At 58.7% G+C, this 17,690-nt stretch overlaps 1 protein-coding gene across 5 annotated transcripts; it reads right to left on the reverse strand.

The window, feature by feature from the left end:
* Positions 1–566: 566 nt before the first annotated feature.
* Positions 567–16,776, reverse strand: KIFC3 (kinesin family member C3). Of its 5 annotated transcripts, none has more exons than XM_041400732.1 (21): positions 16,729–16,776; positions 15,492–15,606; positions 13,710–13,855; positions 12,449–12,587; positions 10,028–10,224; positions 7,813–7,878; positions 7,237–7,371; positions 6,912–7,151; positions 6,528–6,701; positions 6,269–6,416; positions 6,052–6,182; positions 5,851–5,962; positions 5,535–5,716; positions 5,354–5,458; positions 5,012–5,142; positions 4,308–4,431; positions 3,728–3,857; positions 3,389–3,618; positions 2,599–2,733; positions 2,188–2,296; positions 567–1,714 (listed from the first exon to the last, which is right to left on the reverse strand). In XM_041400732.1, the coding sequence occupies exons 2-21, from the start codon at positions 15,574–15,576 to the stop codon at positions 1,689–1,691; spliced, it is 2,745 nt and encodes a 914-aa protein (XP_041256666.1). In that variant the 5' UTR covers positions 15,577–15,606; positions 16,729–16,776; the 3' UTR covers positions 567–1,688. The 5 variants fall into 5 exon arrangements, with proteins under 5 accessions (XP_041256666.1, XP_041256664.1, XP_041256665.1 ...); XM_041400730.1 differs by lacking the exon at positions 16,729–16,776 and adding an exon at positions 16,426–16,719; XM_041400731.1 differs by lacking the exon at positions 16,729–16,776 and adding an exon at positions 16,426–16,719 and having other exon boundaries at positions 15,492–15,676.
* Positions 16,777–17,690: the final 914 nt, after the last annotated feature.

Consider the following 17,690-nt stretch of genomic DNA (forward strand, 5'->3'; position numbering starts at 1 on the left):
CATCAGGAAAGCTAAAGCCAGTCCCCACATTGCTGATCTTCAAACAATCAAGTTTTGGGAACAAAGGGGAGTGCCTGCTCTGCTCCATGCCTCTGGAGGAGGTGGCTCCAACAGTGGCTTGCACAGCAAGAGGCCCTGGCACTGCGCCACTGCAGGACTGACGGTGAGTGCTGCCTGCTTCGAGCACCAGGACACCCACAGGGCGTGTGTGCTCCTGCTCTGCAGCTGCTTCCTGCTTTATCTGGTGATAATCCCATGCCTGGACCGCCATGAGGTGTGAAAAAGGCTCTGCCGGCCACCAGCCTATTGGGATGTGAGGTGGGGCAGCACAAGGCGGAGCAGGACATGGGCACAGTGGGACTCACTTCGGGTTTAACCACTGCTCTCCTGCTAATTGCAGGAGCCTGAGAGCTGCAAAATGGGGTGGGGACTGTGCTGGCCCCGGGGGCAGCTGCAAGGGGAAAGATATGATGGCCTTTTCCAGCCCCATGGGAGATGCTGGGAGGAGGGAAGAAGCACCCACCCCCTCCTCAAGCAGAATTCAAGAACACCGCAGCGCAGGAGGACTGGCTTTATGAGTTTATTTAAAATAAGTTTTGTTACAAAACAGGGTATTTTTTTAATTATTAAAATACATAGAAACATCTAATCTTACAAAAGGCTAAATTTATTTTTCCCTTTTTTTTGTTTTTAAATAGAATACGCCGTGGAAGCGCGAGAGGAGAGGGCTGTGGTGGAAAGAGCCATCAGTGCATCCAGCAGGGGCTTGCAGCAGGAGGAAATGTACCCACGGGTGGGTCTTGAGAGGTCCAAGGGCAGTGTCATCCCCTCCCATGCCCCTGCCAACCACCATCCCCATACATAAGCCAAGAGGCTTTTGGACTGGAGGTTTGGGGTCTTTTTGTTTGTTTTCCACTAGTTTTCCATTCCAAGACCATGTAAACAGGTATAAATGTTTCAAACACTTTCATCTCGACCACACTGTGATCTCTCTTGACAAGACAACTGGTAAATAACTTTACAATAGCTTCATTCGAGACTGCTCCATCGCCCCTGGTGCCAGGCACCACAGGCAGCCAGCGTGGGGCCCTGGCAGCACTGGCACCACGAGGAACAGCAGCTCGGCTCATGCACAGCACCGGGGGCCTTCATGCAACAACAGGGCTTGAGAAACTGACAGGGAAGGGAGCTGCTGGGATTTTTTAACTTGGAGGAAGCGCTGCTCTGAAAGACATTGGGCAGCTGCCCAGATGCAGTCTTGCAGGAGCTGTGGCCAGGATGGCCCTGTGGCAGTAGCAGAGGCGCAGGGCCAGGGACTGGTCTGGCTCTGTGCACTCCTTCCAGCGAGATCTCATTGTAAAAGCAAAGCTGGAGAGATGGAGGGAGCACCCAGCAGCTCCCTGCTCTGGGTAAAAACATCTGTCCAGCAAAAATAAACTCACAGAGCTGAGCATCTGAGGGGGCAGATCTCTGCCCAGCACCACTGTCCCCTACCCTTAGAAGGGGGCATGGCTGCTGGGAGACCCTGACCCCGTGCTGCTCATGGTAATAGGTGCCATCACCCTCTGGTCATGGGTCCTGGTGGCCAAGGGAACAGCACCAAAGCCTTCATGTCTTCCAGCAGCCGTCTCTGTGTCACTGTGAGGGGCTGGGTCCTGCAGCAGGTTGGATGCCATGGCTGGCACTCATCACAGGGGGATTGGCCTCAGCTTCCCTGAGGGGAGAGATATATGGGTCACAGCCAGCAGGGGCACAGCCACCAGTGCCCCAGGCCTGTCTGGTGGCATTGTAGCAGGAGCTGATACCACAAGCATTCCCAAGAACATCCCTGCACAGTCCAGCAGCCCTGCCCTGCCTGGGAAGCGGGGTGAAAGCAGAGCCCTCCACCAGCACCGGCCGCAGGCACTCACCTGGCAGCCACGGCTGCCCCTAAGTCAGGCTGAAATCGAAGGGGAAAGAGGTTCAGCCTGCTGGCATTGCCCTCCCCTTGCCCCCCACCTGAGCCATCAGCAGTGCCTTTGAACCAAGGCACTCTTGGGAAAGTGCTAACCATGGCTAATTAACTATGAACTAATGAGCTGACTACAGAGCTGCTCACTCCCCACTGCAAGTGGGCTGTTGGGCTGTTGGCTGGAGCCTCCTGGGATGGGGACCCTGTCTGGGCTCTCAAGCTCTCCCACCACCCACCTGAGGTCTGGAGCTTCCTGCGGATGGAGGCAGAGCGACTGGAGAGGTGCCCTGGGCTGGGGGATGCGTGACCCCGGCCAGGTGGTGCTGCAGAACCCGGCGAGTCACCCTGGGAGGAGAGGGGACACAGCCCCAAGGTCAGGCCAGGCCCCAGAGGGAAGGAATGCGGATGGGCTCACAGGCAGATAGTTCATGCCTGGGTAATGGTGCCCAAATGTTCTCAGGGTGTACCACAGGGCTGCTGCAAAACAGGGCTTGGAACAGCCAAGGTGGCAGCATTGGCTGGACACTGCAGTTTGGGACAACCTGCATCCCACCAGGTGATTGTCCCCAGTGGGGGTGGCTCTAGGGGAACATCCAACAGGTTGGGGTGAGGGTGAAGAGGAAGGGCACCAGAAGTCTCTTGAGTACCTCCAAGTGCTCCTGGCTGGGCCAGGAGCCCAGCTCAGCCTTGCGGGAGACAGGACCCAGCTCCACAGAGCGAACCCTCTCGGCAAACTTCAGGGAGCACAGCGTCTCGCTGGTGTTCTTCTCAGCAGGGGAGACCTGTGCTCAGGGAGGAGCAGGCACAAAGTCACCCCGGCAGCTGCCTGTGCGCCCCAGGGGCTCCCCCCTAGAAAACCTGCTGCTGCTGGCTGCTGAGATGCTATTATTAACCCACCCCTCCCAGGCTAGCCCCATCCATCCACGCCTCAGCCAGTGTCAGAGCCAGCTGGATTCCCTGTCACCAACTGCCCCAGCGTGAGGAGCAGCCGGGAATAGCCATGGCAGGTGCAGGGGCTTGGGGAGCCCCCCAGGGCTCAGTGTGGGTGCCAGCAGCTGGGAGCGGGGGGTCACAGGGCAGGGGTGGAGAAGCTGCCAGAGCTTAAAATCCTCCCAGAAAAAGAAGGGATGGGGCAACGACAATATACGAAGAGATTGTATAATAATGCCCATAGGGATAGCATCCACGTGCAGGCAGGGAGGGCAGGATCATGGACCTCCGAGTTAATTCCCCAGTCCTTGGCCTTGTCCTAGGGTGCAGAGACAGGAAGAGAGCTGCTGCTGGCACCATGACTGCAGACTGGAAGATGTCCCATGGGTGAGCCCCATCCCTTTATTCCAGCCTCCCTCCCACCTGCCTCAGCGCTGGGGCGAGAAGGGGCTCAGAAATCACAGTGCCTGGCTGTGGGGATGCAGGCACCGGGTGCCCAGCCCCTACCTGCACCATCATGAGGGTCTTGCTGTCGCCGCTGAGCGAGTCCTGCAGCAGGTAGGTCAGCTTGGAGTTGCGGAAGGGCACGTGGCCCTGCCGGGAGCGCAGGGCGTAGATGACATCGCCCAGCGCCGACAGGGACTTGTTGATGTGCTGCGCCTCGCGGAGCCGGCTGCCCTCCGCGCCCGACCGCCCGACCCGCTCCGAGCCTGCCAGGTCCACCAGGTTCAGCTTCCCTGAGGACACACAGCCAAACCGCACCGCTGGCATCAGTGCCCAGCCCTGCAGAGCCCCGGGATGCCACAGCCCAGGTGGCTCGGTGAGGGTTTGCTGCGTGACACCCACCTGTGGTGCGGAGCCCCGTGCTGCGGTCGAGGCCGCGGACGGTGACGATGAGGAGGGCGTGGGAGCGAGAGCTGTGCTCGTTCAGGTTGGTGCACTCTGTCACCCGTTTGACGTGGCCAAACTCGAAGACCTGGGGGAGCCCGGGGAGTCGAGGGGGTGAGGCCAACCTGCCTCAGTCCCACCACAAATCCCCTGTGTTCCAGGGATGACCAGGGATGTAACTTGAGCATCAGCCCCCCACGGGGTGCCTGGCCCATCAGGGTAATGACCGCTGTCAGGTCTCAGCCTGGGTGATGCACCAAAGGCAGGGGGTGACAGGCAGGGCACTGCGGTGACAGTTGCATCCCACTAATCCCTCAGGAACTCTCTGGGCCCCATACTTTTATTTTTAACCCCCTGTGGCTCATCCCATGGGACAGTGACCGTCACATCACACCCAGGGACCTATTTTGGTCTCTGTTGCTCCCCATGGCTTCAGAAATGCTCCCAAATCCAGGAGTCACACACCAAAAGACCCCTCCCCACTTCACTGCCCCCCTGCTGGCACCCTCCTGTGCCCACTGCCCCCATCTCCCCACACCTTGTTGATGTCCTCCACACTCTGCACCCTGAACTCGGTGAGCCCGGGCACGTAGAGCTGCCCGCTGCCATCAGGGCACAGCTTGATCTCCAGCTTCTCCTGCGGCTCCTTCCCCAGCAAGTCCCTGGGCAAAGGGGCACTCGTTATCATTCCCATCCCAAGGGAGTGCTGGCATCCATTCCACGGCTCAGGGCTGCATGCCAACACTGCCAGAGCAGCCATCGCTTCCCGGGAAAGCTGCACATCCTATTTATAGACCTCAACTCTCTTGGCTCCCATGTGCCTCCTCTCACCCGACTCAGACCCCGCTCCCATCCCTGCTCCCGGTTATTCTCATGGATGAGAACCCAGGCTCCTCCCCTCCTGTGGCTGGACTAGGAAGGAAAATATTTCTCATGCTTTCAGCTCCCAGTTACAAATTCCTAAATATAGTGTCCGTGGGTAAGGAAAGGGGGGAGAAGGGGATGCCCCCACCACTGCATCAGGGCTAGAGAGTGGGAGTGATGGCACAGCTGGGAGCCTGTGTAAGCAAGGAGCTCATGGGAAGGGCAGTTTGCACCAAATAAATTAAAAATAAATCCTTGCAGGGCCAAATGCAGTGCCCAGGGCCCTGAGACAAGCTGTGAGGCCTAGAAAGGGGTGGAGCGATGTGGGGGAGAGCAGCATGGGGTGATGTCTAGAAAAGCTTTTCCCCCTCCCTGTACCTGAGTGCCTCGTTGTAGATCTCGGCGGCGCTGACAGTGATGGCGTAGTCCCAGTCGGCCGCTTTGCCCCGCACCTCGGAGAAGAGGAGCTGCAGGGCCCGCTGGTTGATCCCTGGGTTTGCTGCTGTCCCCTGAAGGATTGAGGTGACAAACAGGGAAAAACACCCTTTGGCATTCTGTATTTTTTCTGAGAAGAAGCAAAGCCTGGGGGGTGTTGTGGAGCAGCAGTGAGCATCACTGGTGCACACCTGGTCTGAGCTGGCCACCAGCCCGGTGATGGAGACCGGGCACTGCAGGTGGGATGCTGAGGAAGAAGATAGAAACAAAGCCAAGCAAACTCACCTCCATCGTGTAGGTTTTTCCTGCCCCTGTCTGCCCATAGGCAAAGATGCAGACATTGTAGCCATCAATGCACGAGGTGACCAGGGCTTGAACCTCCTGAAACACCTGGGGGAGACAGGGGAGAGTGAGGAGAAGGTGGCTGCCTCCTCACCTCACACCAGCAGCGGACGGAAGCACCCACCTCCTCCTGGGATGCTTGTGGGGGGAAGACCTTATCCAGCTCAAAGGACACCTGCTTCCCCTTGTGCAGGAGGTGCAGGACAGCGTCATCATCAGCATCAAAGGTCACAGCATTGGCTGCCTCAGGGCCTTCCCCGTCCTCTTTTGTGATGGGGCGGACCCTCCCAAAAACACGGATGTTTCCTTGGAGGAGAGAAGCAGGGAGTCAGCTATCAAACATCGTGTGGGCTGAAGCATCCTGCAGCCAACCCAACCACCTTATGGGGACGTTTCTGTGTCCCTCCAGTTCCACCTCAGGGACACCACACCCCGCACACCTTTGAGCCGCACCAGCTCGTTGTGACACTTCTTGCGGAGCTGCAACTCCCGCCGGTACTTGCGCAGCAGCTCCCGGTTGGTGCTGTGCACCTCCTCGATGGCCTGGCTGATCTGGGGACAGTGGAGACCAGAGGCTCAGTGACCCCCAGCACCTCCACCCCGCATGGAGGGGTGCTGGGTGGTGGTCCAGGGGGGCTCACCTCGGCCCTGGCGCTGCGCAGGGTCTCCTGGAGAAGCAGGGGGAAGTCGCGGACCTGACGCTTCAGGCTGTTGTAGTCATGGGTGAGGGTGCGCAGCGCCGGCTGCAGCGTCAGCAGGTTGGTCCGGACACCTGCAGGCACGAGGCAGGGTGAGGGGCAGATGATGACACCCCAACACCAGTCAGGCAACCCTGCCAGCCCCCTGCACCCTCCTCACCTGCCAGGTTCTCATGCACCGCCTTCATCTCCACCTGGGCGCGGGAAAATGCCTCTTCGATGGCGTGGTTCTTCTCCTCCTCCATCGCCTGCATCTCCTCCAGCATCTGCCCATGGGCTCGCTCCAGCTCAGCCTCGTACATCATGATCTGGGAGAGGAAAAGTGGGGGATGACATTGAGTGAGTGCTCATCTGCTGCCACACCCTGTCACCTGGCAAGCACCAGGCAGGCAGAGAATGTGGGGGGATCACATTCAGACCTGAGCTCGGAGCTGAGCCTCTGTCTTCTGGGAGCTCTGCAGCTGCTGCTCCATCTCCTTCAGCACTTGCTTCTGCATCCCCACCTGCTCCTGCAGGTACTGGTTTCGGGACTGGGTCTCGCACAGGGCTTGTTTTACCTTGGCTGACTCCACCTCCACCGTCTTGATGACGTACTGCAGGGGAAAGCACCCACAGATGGGGTGTACTGGGGAAACAGCATCCGAAGGGCTTGGGATGGAGCTGTTGCTGGCCCAGTGGGAGATAATTTAGGAAATCACGATGCTGTGCTGACGTGCTCAGGGTAGAGAGACAGGTGGCACTTGCAGGGCACCTACCAGGCACTGTAAGACATCCAGCCCAACCAGGAAAAATGGAGAGCTCACCTTTATCTGCTGGGGCTGGGACTTGAGGCTGGCGATGGTCTCCTGGCTGTCCCGCAGCCGCCGGCTGAGCCGCTCCTCCTCCTCGGCTCTCTCAGCCAGGGAGTCCTTGAGCCGCAGCTCCACCTCAGCCAAGCGGTTCGTCTTCTGCTGCACCTCCAGGTCCAGCTCCACCAGCTTGGCCCGCGTCTCCTCTGCCTCCCGCTGCAGCTGGGACAGCTGCTCCTGCAGCCCGGCATTCTCCTGGTGAAGGACAGGACAGCCAGGGCCACGTCACCCATAGGTGCCCGTCACCCTGCCACCACCACTGCCACCACCGGTGCCTCACCTGCAGGTGGGGGCAGTCCCGGCACGGTGCCTGCTGCTGCCGCTGCAGCTCCCCCTCCAACGCTTTCATCTCCTGCCGCAGGCGCTCGTTCTCGGCCGCCAGCAGGTCCCGGTGCTTCTCCGCATCCGTGCCACCCTGAGCCGGGAGTGGATGGGAGAGGACATGGAATCTCCACGCACCCCAGAGAGCCCCAGCCTGCTGCCTCACAGATCCCCCAGCCCACTGTATGAAGCAGCCCCCAGTGTGCCATTCCCAGGGAGTCCCTGCCTGCCCTTTGGGAATCACTCAGCCTGTTGCATTGATGAGCCTCCTGCTGCCCCCAGGGAGCTCCAATCCACAGAGGGGCTTTCACTTCCCACCACAGGGTGACAGCCCCAGGGTCACCAGTGCCACATTGCATTGGACAGAAAATCCCACGCGTTTGGTCCTCAGTGTCTCTTGGCCTGCATGGTCCAAACTGTGACCCTGGGGAGGTTTAATCCATCTCCACCCAGCCTGTGTTCCCTCTTCCTCCTCAGTGACCCAGAGCTCCAGCGTCCCTCAGGGCAAGGGTGGCTCAATCCCATGGCAGCTCACCAGCTCCGAGCGCAGCCGGCTGATCTCCTGTGCCTGCTCCAGGAGCTTTGCCTTCAGAGTTTCCACCTGTCAACACAGACCAGGTTAACCAGGAGGCACCTCAGCAGCTTTTGGAGGAGACCCCGCGGTGCCGCCCCAGCCACCAACGTCCAGTCTGGCTCACACTTTTGTTATGCTTTAATTTTCCACCTGGCTCTGAGCGCCTGATTCACACGAGCTGATTAAAATGAGCATTAATGAAAGCTTTACTTAGACCTTGTTCAACCATGGGTATAATTTGTCCATGTCGAGCACTAGCAGAAACCATTATTAAAAAAATAAAAAGGCATCATCTTTGGAGAAGGGAAAAACAAACCCATCCATAACTGTGTTTGAAGAGCCAGAAGTGCCTTGTCCTGCCCTCACAACCAGCTTTGCTCTACCTGCTCTATTTTCTTTCTAGGAAAGTTGTCTTGGTACAAAGAGGGAGCAGGAGCTCTTCAAGAAGGCCGCATGTCTGAGCCACATGCGATGATGCTCTCCATCAACCCCCATCTGGGCATCTGCCCATCTCATGGGACCAGGCTGCCCTCCCTGCAAAACCAGGTGGATCTCAAAAATCCTCAACATTTTTTTATGCAGAGACCAGTGAGGCTCTCCCAAAATCTGCAGTTATTGGAATAAACAGCAGCAGTGAGTGCTTGGTGAAGCCGGCATCTCATGGGCAGTGTCATAGTGAGGTTTACCCACCTGCTCTGTCCCTCACTTGACCACCATCCCCCAGATTCCAGCCCAGCTCCCCAGTTTCCCCACTCCAGAAAGCTGCCAAAGCCCTCTCCAGGACACGCCTGGATATTGCCCCATCCCAATAATCAGCAAGCAACTGGCTCTCCATGGACCATAATTTAGGAACTGTTGATTAATAACCAATGCAGATGTGCTGACATGGGGCTGTAATTAATCTGGAAAATTATTCAGCCACGCCCTTGCAGAGATGGCAGCAGGGTGGGCAGCCCCTCCGTGTGCCCTGTATTTGGCACAGCTGAGAGCTGGAGCACGGCTGGAGCTCCCAGCTACAGGTGGGGAACGGCGGCTGCTCCCAGCCGGGATCGGGATCGCCTCCTTCCACAGCAAGTCTCCCTGGCTCTGGCTGGGGGCCGAGCGAGCGCCGAGCGCCTGAGCGGGAAAACCCCATTTCTATATCCACTGAGGGAGATTATTAAGCTATTTTGATATGTATTTTTAAGGGAGGGGAGGTATTGAGAAGAAAAGAGTCGCGGCTTGTTCCGGGAAAGCCGCCAGCCCAATCAGTCGGCGCACACGCCGCAGCCTGCCCACCATTCCCTGTGCCGTGGCGCCCAAAAACGGCAATGCTCCTCCTTCCCCTACCTGCTCAGGCATCTCCAGCTGCATCCTGCTCTCTGGACGTGACAGGGACTCCTTGGCAGCTGGATCTGGCTCGAGCCATGGCCCGGCCATCCCAAAGCTTTGGAAGTTTGGGCCAGCTCTTCACTCCGGCCGGCGCCGGCTGCGCTTGCTGCCGAACTGGCGAGCGCACGGCCAGATCCCGCTGCGCTCACGCCTGTGTCATGCAGAGCATGCCAACCAAATGCAGGACAATTGCCTCCTCCTTTTTGACACCCGTGGAACAAGCAGAACCTGACTGTAACAGCTTCCACAACAGCCACATGCAAATCTCTTTACGAGCAGCCAAAATTTCCATGTCCCTGAGACGACCCAAGTACTCGTGCTGAGGATGTGCCTGCACCAGTGCAGGAGATGGTTTTGGGGGGGTGTGCCACAGTGGCCAAAACCTGTTCCTTCATCAGACAATTTTGTGCCTTCACATTCACTTTCCACCTGCTGAAATTCACTAAAATTAAATTGCTAGGTTGGTCTAACACACTGACCCCGTGGCAGCCATCCTGTGCTGAGTGGATGGATGACTGGTGCAGAGCTGCCTCCTGATGCCCAAAGCCCTCCTGGCCATGTCGTCCACAGAGCCACACAGCCTTGTCAGGACTGTTGTGGTGTCACTGAGGACTGCAAGCATCCCAAGGAAGGCACAGCCAGAGCCGGTGCTCAGGAGCACCCAGTGAAGAAGATGCTCAATGATGGAGATCCTACATTCCTTCCAAGTTCAGCCATCACTAACTGCCACAGAGCTCCAGCCAAGCCACAGCCTGAGGCAGAAGACCCTGATGGACCCCTTTGTGTCACCCTGTCCCCACCATACCTGGCCTTGCAGCTGGAGAGAGAGGGAGAGTTCATTGTTCTCCTGGGCAGCAAGCTTCTCCTGCAGCTCCAGCAGCTCCTCCTGCAGCCGCAGCTTCTCCTTCTGCAGATGTGCCATGGAGGCCATCACCTCCTGGATCACGGGGAAGGGCCGGGCTGTGGACAGGCTGGCACGTTTCCCACCACAGAGCCTCCCTCCTGCAGCGTGAGCAAAGATGGAGCTGGTCAGGACACAGCCACCTTGCTGGGGAGCAGAATGCCAGCCATGGGGAGTCCCCAGGGGCCGAGTTGCAGGTGGGAACGCAGGAAACTGGACTTGCACGAGTCCCAGAGAGCACAGAGACGTGTGAGAGGCGCATCCTGAGTGCCAAGGTGCTCACCAGAGCAGGCCTGGCTAACAGTGGGGTGCAGCTGGGTGGGAGCCAGAGAGATCTGCCAATGCCAGCAGAGCATCCCAGGCCACAACCCAGAACACCTGCCCACACCAGTGCACCGTGACCCAGCCCCATCACAAGCCAAAATGCTGCTGCCTCGCTCAGATAACAACCGCCCTCAGCAGGACGCTGATTCACCCTGGCATCCTTTCTTCTGAATGAGCAGGTGCTGGTGGAAAAGCAGTGTGTGATCATGTCATTAAAGTCTGCGTCATTACACACAAACATAATGGCAGCAAAATTTAAATTATACAGGTACCCTGAATGGCCATATTGCCTAATCCTTGTGTGTTTGGCTTTCTAACCTTCCTAGTATTATTTTAAACATCACTTTCTGCATGTTAATAGAGCCACTAGTGCTGACAGAAGCCAACCTGGCCGTACATCAGAGCCTACCAAATGACCTGGTAGTTCCCAAGAAGCAATGAGCTGGCGTGACTCACTCCCAGTGTGGGATGAGGCACTGCAGTGGCAGCACTGACGGTCAGGATCCCGGCTGCCCGGCGCCCTTCCCTGCCTGCCGCGGATTTCATCTGCTGCCACCAGAAACCTGAGGTTTCACAGGCAGGAGCTGGTGCTGGGAATCACCGTGCTGCCTGCGGGAAGATGCTGCCTGCTTCATGGGAAACGTCCTGAATGCAGAAAAGAGAGACTTTTTTTGTCTGTGAGTCAGATTTTCTACCCCTAAATGGAGTTAAGGAGGCAGCGTAACCCGCAAAAAAGATGAAATGCTGGGACCAAACCACAACTCTGCTGCTGACTGCATGTCATGGGGCTTGTCCAGCAGCAGTTCCAGAAGCAATCAACAGGTTTTGTCTTCATGCCATGGGCTGGACATCCCAAAACAGCACTGTCAGGTGCTGGCTTTTCTTTCTTTTCATGCTGAAAGCTCAGCTCAACTCAGGCAGAGGACCGTGGTCTTCTCTTTAAAATCAACACACAAAAAACCCAAACAAAAACCCTGCCCCGAAATCTCCAAAGTTGTCAGGAACACCAGCTTTCACCCCTGGGGAGTGTGCAGGAGTAAGACAAAATTCCAGGAAGCTTCAGGCTCCTGTGGACACGCCGCATGTCGGCACACATCATTCACACTAATCCTGGGCTGAGACCCAAGGCAGAGCCAGGTTGAGAGCTGCAACACTCAGCTGCAAGTGAAACTGCCAGGCAGGAAAATCCCCCACAGATCATGCCTTCCTCCACACTCGAGCAACTTCTTCCTGTGACAGCATCCGTGGCAGAGGAGATGCCGACCAGCTCTGTGTTACATCTCCCCCTGGGCAGATGTGCTGGTGGCCATGCGTGGTCTGAGTGTGGCAGGCAGGGTGCACAGTGACCCTCCTGCTTTCCAAAATGCAGAAATTTTCAAAATTCAGAAAGCCATTTGGAAAGATACCTGTTCCTCAGCTCTGCCCTGTTAGCACTGCCAGTCAGACCCCAACCTTCTTTCTCCTGCATCCCTGCCCCTTCCCAGGCCCTACCCCACCTCAGGAGCTGCTCTGGGATGCAGCTGGGGACCAGGCCAGGAGCAGCTCCTGAGATGTGCCCTGACAAGCTCACACAATTCAATCCTGACAGAAAAAGACAGGAAACTATTAGACTTTGGTATTTCCCCATCCTGGCACAGCCACGCATGCTGCGAGCGTTTCCACACACGTTACATTTTCCTTAAGAAGGAGGAAACAGCAGCGGGTTCATCGGAGCTCACCTGCTCTGTTCATCCAGCTCAATAATTCATCACTCCCTGTCAGCAGCCAGCAGCTGCCTGGTGTTGGATTTCTCCTGTGACCTGTTCCCACAGTGAATGCAGCCACACATCTATGTGCACCCCAAAAGAGGAGAGGTTTCCTCGATACCCATCGGCAGATACCAAGCCTTCATCCCATCCCATCCCATCCCATCCCCCCCCACCCCATCCCATCCCATCCCATCTCATCCCACCCCATCCCTCCTTCTGAGCACCCAGCACTACATCCCTGCTCTCCCCTTACCTGCTTTCTCCAGGTTCATGGTGGGGGCTGCCTGCACTGCCGCTGGCTCACGGGGGGCTGCAGGCGGCTCCTCCGTGCCCGGTGTTGGGGCCCGGTGCCGCGGCTCCTCCCGCCGCTTGCACGCCGTGTCCCGCAGGGCCTGCGGCAGAAACAGGTCAGGGAGCTGGGACAGTGACTGCCCACAGCGTGCTGGACACGGTGCCAGCAGCTGGCACTCCCCAGGGCTGGCCAGGAGGAGCGAGCAGGGCGGGAAGTGCAGAAGACAGAACAGCGGAGCTTGGGGAAACCCTCCCTCCAAGGGAGTTCTGTGTTGGGAAGCTGCCACAATGAACTTATCATGTTTTTAGTTCTCCACATAAAAAACTTTGCTCAGCTCAGCCACACAGCTATACTGAATATTTTCAATTTTTCTCCCTATGGCCTTAAAAAGAAAGACTGATTTGGAGGCATGGCTCATGCCCTGTGGGATGGAGCTCCAAAGAAATCAGAAGAAATCTGAAAGGAGCTTTCATACAGCTGCTATAAAAGGGGATGATCAGCCAAGCTCACCCGGCTCAATAAAGCCTTTTCTTTCTCAAATCTTATCTCAGAGCCTGTGGCATCACCCCACAGGCCGTGATGCTGGGGAAATCTCACTCCAGCAGAGGGGCAAACACTCGGTACATGCCAGTAATTTGGGAGGAGGCAGCAGCATCCTTCTGGAGAAGCCGCATGTCTGCGGTGCCTCTGCATCTCAGACTCCAGAAGGGTTTTGCCAAAGGGAATTCATCGACGCTGGTGTGTGATAAGAAGGTGTTTTCCTTCTTTTCGAAGAAGGGGAATTTGAATGTTTTGCCTGAAGCCTGGAATGAACTAGTGGCAGCTACACCAGTACGTGGTGTCCCGACACTGTCCCTGGCCGTGGCACCCTTCCACCTCCTTCTCCTCCATCCCACTGGCAAACACCACCTCACAGCACTGCATTTTCTTCTCACACCTCTGCCTTGAGATATCCTGCCAGCATGACCCATAAAATGCATTTCTGTTATGAACACTGTTCCCCACTGATGCCTTTCAACTCCCCAGAGATGCTTTTCCCCTCCCCACCCAGGCAGCAGCTCTGCTCCAGGCACACGCTGCTGGTCCAGACACAAACTGCTTGTGGTGAGCGAGGGAACCAGTTGGCTCCCACCTGGATGGCCCAGATGGGTGCAGGGCATCCTCCCCCTCACCCTAAAACTGCCCTCCCCATGCACGCCATGGCTGGCTCAACGTTCCTCACCTGGAGCGCCCGGCAGAGCCCGCGGGGGTTTGCAGTGTCCGGCCAGCTCACGCTGAGGATTTTATGGTGAAGCAGCGCTGGCAGCAGAGGAGCCCGAGGGGAGGCGCCTGCTCCGCCCCCAGCGCCGAGCCTGTCCTGCCCACGGCCTGCGATGGAGCAAAGAGCATCCCTGGATCCACCTGGGAGCCCAGCGCAGACACGGCCTTCGGCCAGCCCAGCAAACCCACCTCCTCCTCCTCCTCCTCCTCCCTTCTGCCGCCACCACACCGGCGTGGCAGAGACAGCGCACGACTTTTATTAGAAATGTTAATTATGTTAATTAGAAAAATTAGCCCTCCGGGGGGCGGAGACTGGTTGCCAATGACTAGTAATGAGAATTCAGGGTGTAGCTTCGGTCCGGCCTCTGCAGGACCAGATCTGTCCCCCCACCAGGGATATCCCAGCTCTACCCCTTGCCAAGCTGCTCCACTTCCTACGATCCTCTCTCGGAAAAGCTGCCAAAGCCAGCTTGCATCACCAAAACCAGACAGACGGACCCTGACGGCGTCACCTCCCTCCACTGCCCCCAAATATTTCCTTCATTTGTCAGGCAGCCAAACCTGAAAGCAGCCAGGGCAGCGCTTCCCTGTCATGCTGAGCCACACAGAAGGAACCAGCAGCTCAAGGAGCCTTCTCCCATGGCTGTGTCCTCTTCTGCTACCAGAAAAGCAGCTGGCAAGGGCTACATCCCACTGCTTGGGGACCCTGTGCCCGCCCCACCTGTCTGCCACGAGTGCTGCCACCATTGCAGGTGCCAAATCTCTTCTCCAGCTAGCAGGGAAAAAATCAATTGCTCACAAATCAAGCCTCAATAATGCAGCCTTTTCCCCCTAAAATCACTCAGAAGAAGTTGGGCCGAAGGTGGAACCAATGTCCAAGAGGGAGATGTGCCCTTATGAAGTTAGTCCAGCACTCTGGACTTCTTTCCAGCCTCTAATTATCCATGACATTTTGCACACGCCATGAAAATTGAGCGTTTCCAAAGTGCTGGATAACAGGCCATGAGTTCTCCATCCCGGCACGGGCAGCAGCAGCCGCTGGGCAGACAAAGAGCTGAAAACCCTGGTTTTGGAGGCTTTGGTGCCAACCAGCATTTGGCTGGACTGGCCTGAGTGCCAGAGAAGAAGCCGTGCCCAGAGAAGCGGCTGCCAGCACAGAGGGATGGCAAATGCTGAAGCCCAGAGCAAAAGAAGTTCAAAAAGGGGGGATCAGCCTCCCCCTGTGCCGAGCCCCATTCAGCACCATTGGTGAGGGAGGTGGGAAGGGCTGTTTCCCAACAAGCGGCTGCAGGTTGGGGCAGGCAGCTGCCCGCCTGCCTGCAAAGCAGCTCAGCCTCCACAGAGCAAAACTCCGACTAAACTCACCCATGGGGTCCATGCAGGGAGGGACAAGGAGCCTTTCCAAGGAGCCGAGGCTGGGAAGAGGCAAAGGGCTTGCATTCACCCTGCCATGCAGATCACTCTGTTTTCTGTCTTACATGTTAAATTTTAACCTTTCTCCCTGTGATTCCTGCTCAGAAGGGCCAGGAGGGAGATGGAGGCAGCCCTCTCTTCTCACCAGCAGGCTGCCAGAGCTTTGTGCCTGCTTCTGAGTCCCCGTTTCTCAAATCTTGACCTTCATCCGGAAAGAAATGTGAAAAATGCAGGCTGGCCTGTTCCCAGCCTCTCCTTCCCCAGTGAGCAGGGCGTGAGTGCAGCAGGCTGAGCCCCAAGGGGCAAGGACAAGCCACCGTGCAGTACTCACCGTCCGGGGCAAGGTCCTTGGTCTTCCAGGCGGCTCCGGCGGAGGGCCCGGATCCCAGATCCCAGGCGGTGCGGGATGTGATCATGGCACGGGGGTCCCGACTCCAGCAGCACCTCTGCGGAGAAGCGCAAGGACGGACATCTCAGCCGGTCTCAGTGTCCAGCTGTGAATCCCAGTGGGACGTTCTGGAGCAAAACACGACGGTAGCACCAGCTCCGACTCCCGAAACCCGCAGGAAGTTGCATCAATCCCGTTTTTTGCTCCCGAAAAGGCGACAGCCCCGGGCTCCCTCCGTGCTCCCAGCGGATGTGACATAAACGGTGTCTGTAATTAATTTACTCATTCCTGAAGCCTCTCCAGGCCCCTCCTAACCTCGGGCTGGGGCTGACTTTAGGGAGTTAGGAACTCCGGGACCACGGGCAGGCGGACGGCACCGCGCCCACCGCATCTCGGCGCACACAATGCCCTGCGCTGCACCGCCCGCTCCGCTCCGCTCCGCACACCGCTCCGCACACCGCTCCGCACACCGCTCCGCACACAGCTCCACGCACACAGCTCCACGCACACAGCTCCACGCACAGCTCCGCGCACCGCTCCGCACACCGCTCCGCACACCGCTCCGCACACCGCTCCGCACACCGCTCCGCACACCGCTCCGCACACCGCTCCGCACACCGCTCCGCACACCGCTCCGCACACCGCTCCGCACACCGCTCCGCACACCGCTCCGCACACCGCTCCGCACACCGCTCCGCACACCGCTCCGCACACCGCTCCGCACACCGCTCCGCACACCGCTCCGCACACCGCTCCGCACACCGCTCCGCACACCGCTCCGCACACAGCTCCGCACACCGCTCCGCTCCGCGCACACCGCTCCGCTCCGCTCCGCTCCGCACACTGCACCGCCCGCTCCGCACTCGCCGCTCCTCACCGGGGCCGCTTCGGCGGGGAACAGGACGCGGAGCCGCCCAGCCCACCGTGGGGTCCCTTGTTCTCCCGCAGCGGGGCGGTGCCGGTGTCAGCGGGCAGGAGGCGCGCCCCGCTCCGCGCAGCCCCGCTCCCGGGGCCGGTGGCGCCGCCCGCCGCGGGCTAACGGGGAGCCGCGCTCTCGCCGCGCCCCGGGCGCTCCGTGCCAGCGCTCCCAGCCCGCAGACAAAGGGAGCCCCGGTCCTGCCCGGTGCAGCGCGGCTCCCCGGTGCCGGCGGTGCCGGTGCCGCCCCGCGGAGCCACTCACCGGGCGCGGGGCGGCGGCAGCTGCGGGGCACCGGGCACAGCCCCGGCCCGTCCCCGCCTTCCCGGGCACTTCGGTAACGGAAGCGCCGAGCTCCGCCCCGCACTCGTTGCCACGGAAACACGTGAAACCCCCGACGGGCGGCGGAGGCGGGGCTCCCCTTCCCGCACCGGGCAGCGGCGGCGGCTCCGGGGCCGCGGGGCTCCGGAGGGGCGGCCCGGCCCGGCTGCGGAGGGCTCCCGGTGCGTCCCCGGGGCACCCCGGCCCCTCTGGCCGGAGCCCTGGAAGCACAGGGGAGCCCCGGTGCTCCCCGTGCCCTTCCCAGGGCGGCCCCCCCACACCGGGCTCCCCTGACCCTCCCTCGCTGTAGCGCTGGGGGCTCCCGGGTGTCCCGGTACTCCCCGTGTGACTCTGCCATTCCCACCCCAAGGCCGGTGCTCTTCAGCGAGTCCCAGTGTAAGTGCACCCTGCCTGTGCACCCCTCCTGGCATCACTCATCACGGGGACCCTGGGGGACCATGGGGACGTGGTGCTGATGACCTACACACCAAGGACCTGCATACCCAAACCATGCCCTCCTCACACTGCCACATCCCCACCGCTCCCAGACATCCACTGGCAGCAATGCCAGCTGGCACCCCAGGGCTCAGGGACACAGATATCACATGAAAAACAACCTTTTTCTAACCCAGAGGCACGGAGAAAACAACCTCATGTGCCAAGACCTCTACAAAAGTCCTGGTGTCAGAAAGGCAACAGAAAATCCTGCTTTAAATATAATATGTATGCATTTTTAGGGCGTGATTTGTATCTGCCTCCCTGTATTGCACACACAGCCCTCACAGTAATGGCTGGTTTGGGTGACACAAGTCACTCATGACTTGCTCATGGTAATGAACTGGCAGTACCGGATATTTCCCATTACAAAGCTGAACTTGGCATCCTCGGTGGTGGCAGCAGGTGCC

The sequence above is a fragment of the Onychostruthus taczanowskii genome, unplaced genomic scaffold (genome assembly GCF_017590055.1).
Source record: "Onychostruthus taczanowskii isolate IOZ18803 unplaced genomic scaffold, ASM1759005v1 scaffold18, whole genome shotgun sequence".
Classification (NCBI taxonomy): Eukaryota; Metazoa; Chordata; class Aves; order Passeriformes; family Passeridae; genus Onychostruthus; species Onychostruthus taczanowskii.

Bases quoted from the DNA above. Each gene is read 5' to 3' on its own strand.
- KIFC3 (XM_041400732.1), bottom strand. From the start codon at position 15,576: ATGATCACATCCCGCACCGCCTGGGATCTGGGATCCGGGCCCTCCGCC. The intron at 13,856-15,491 runs GTGAGTACTGCA...GCTCCATCGCAG, and splicing joins CAAGGACCTTGCCCCGGACG to GCCGTGGGCAGGACAGGCTC. The intron at 7,372-7,812 runs GTGAGCTGCCAT...CTCCCGGCTCAG, and splicing joins GCCGGCTGCGCTCGGAGCTG to GGTGGCACGGATGCGGAGAA.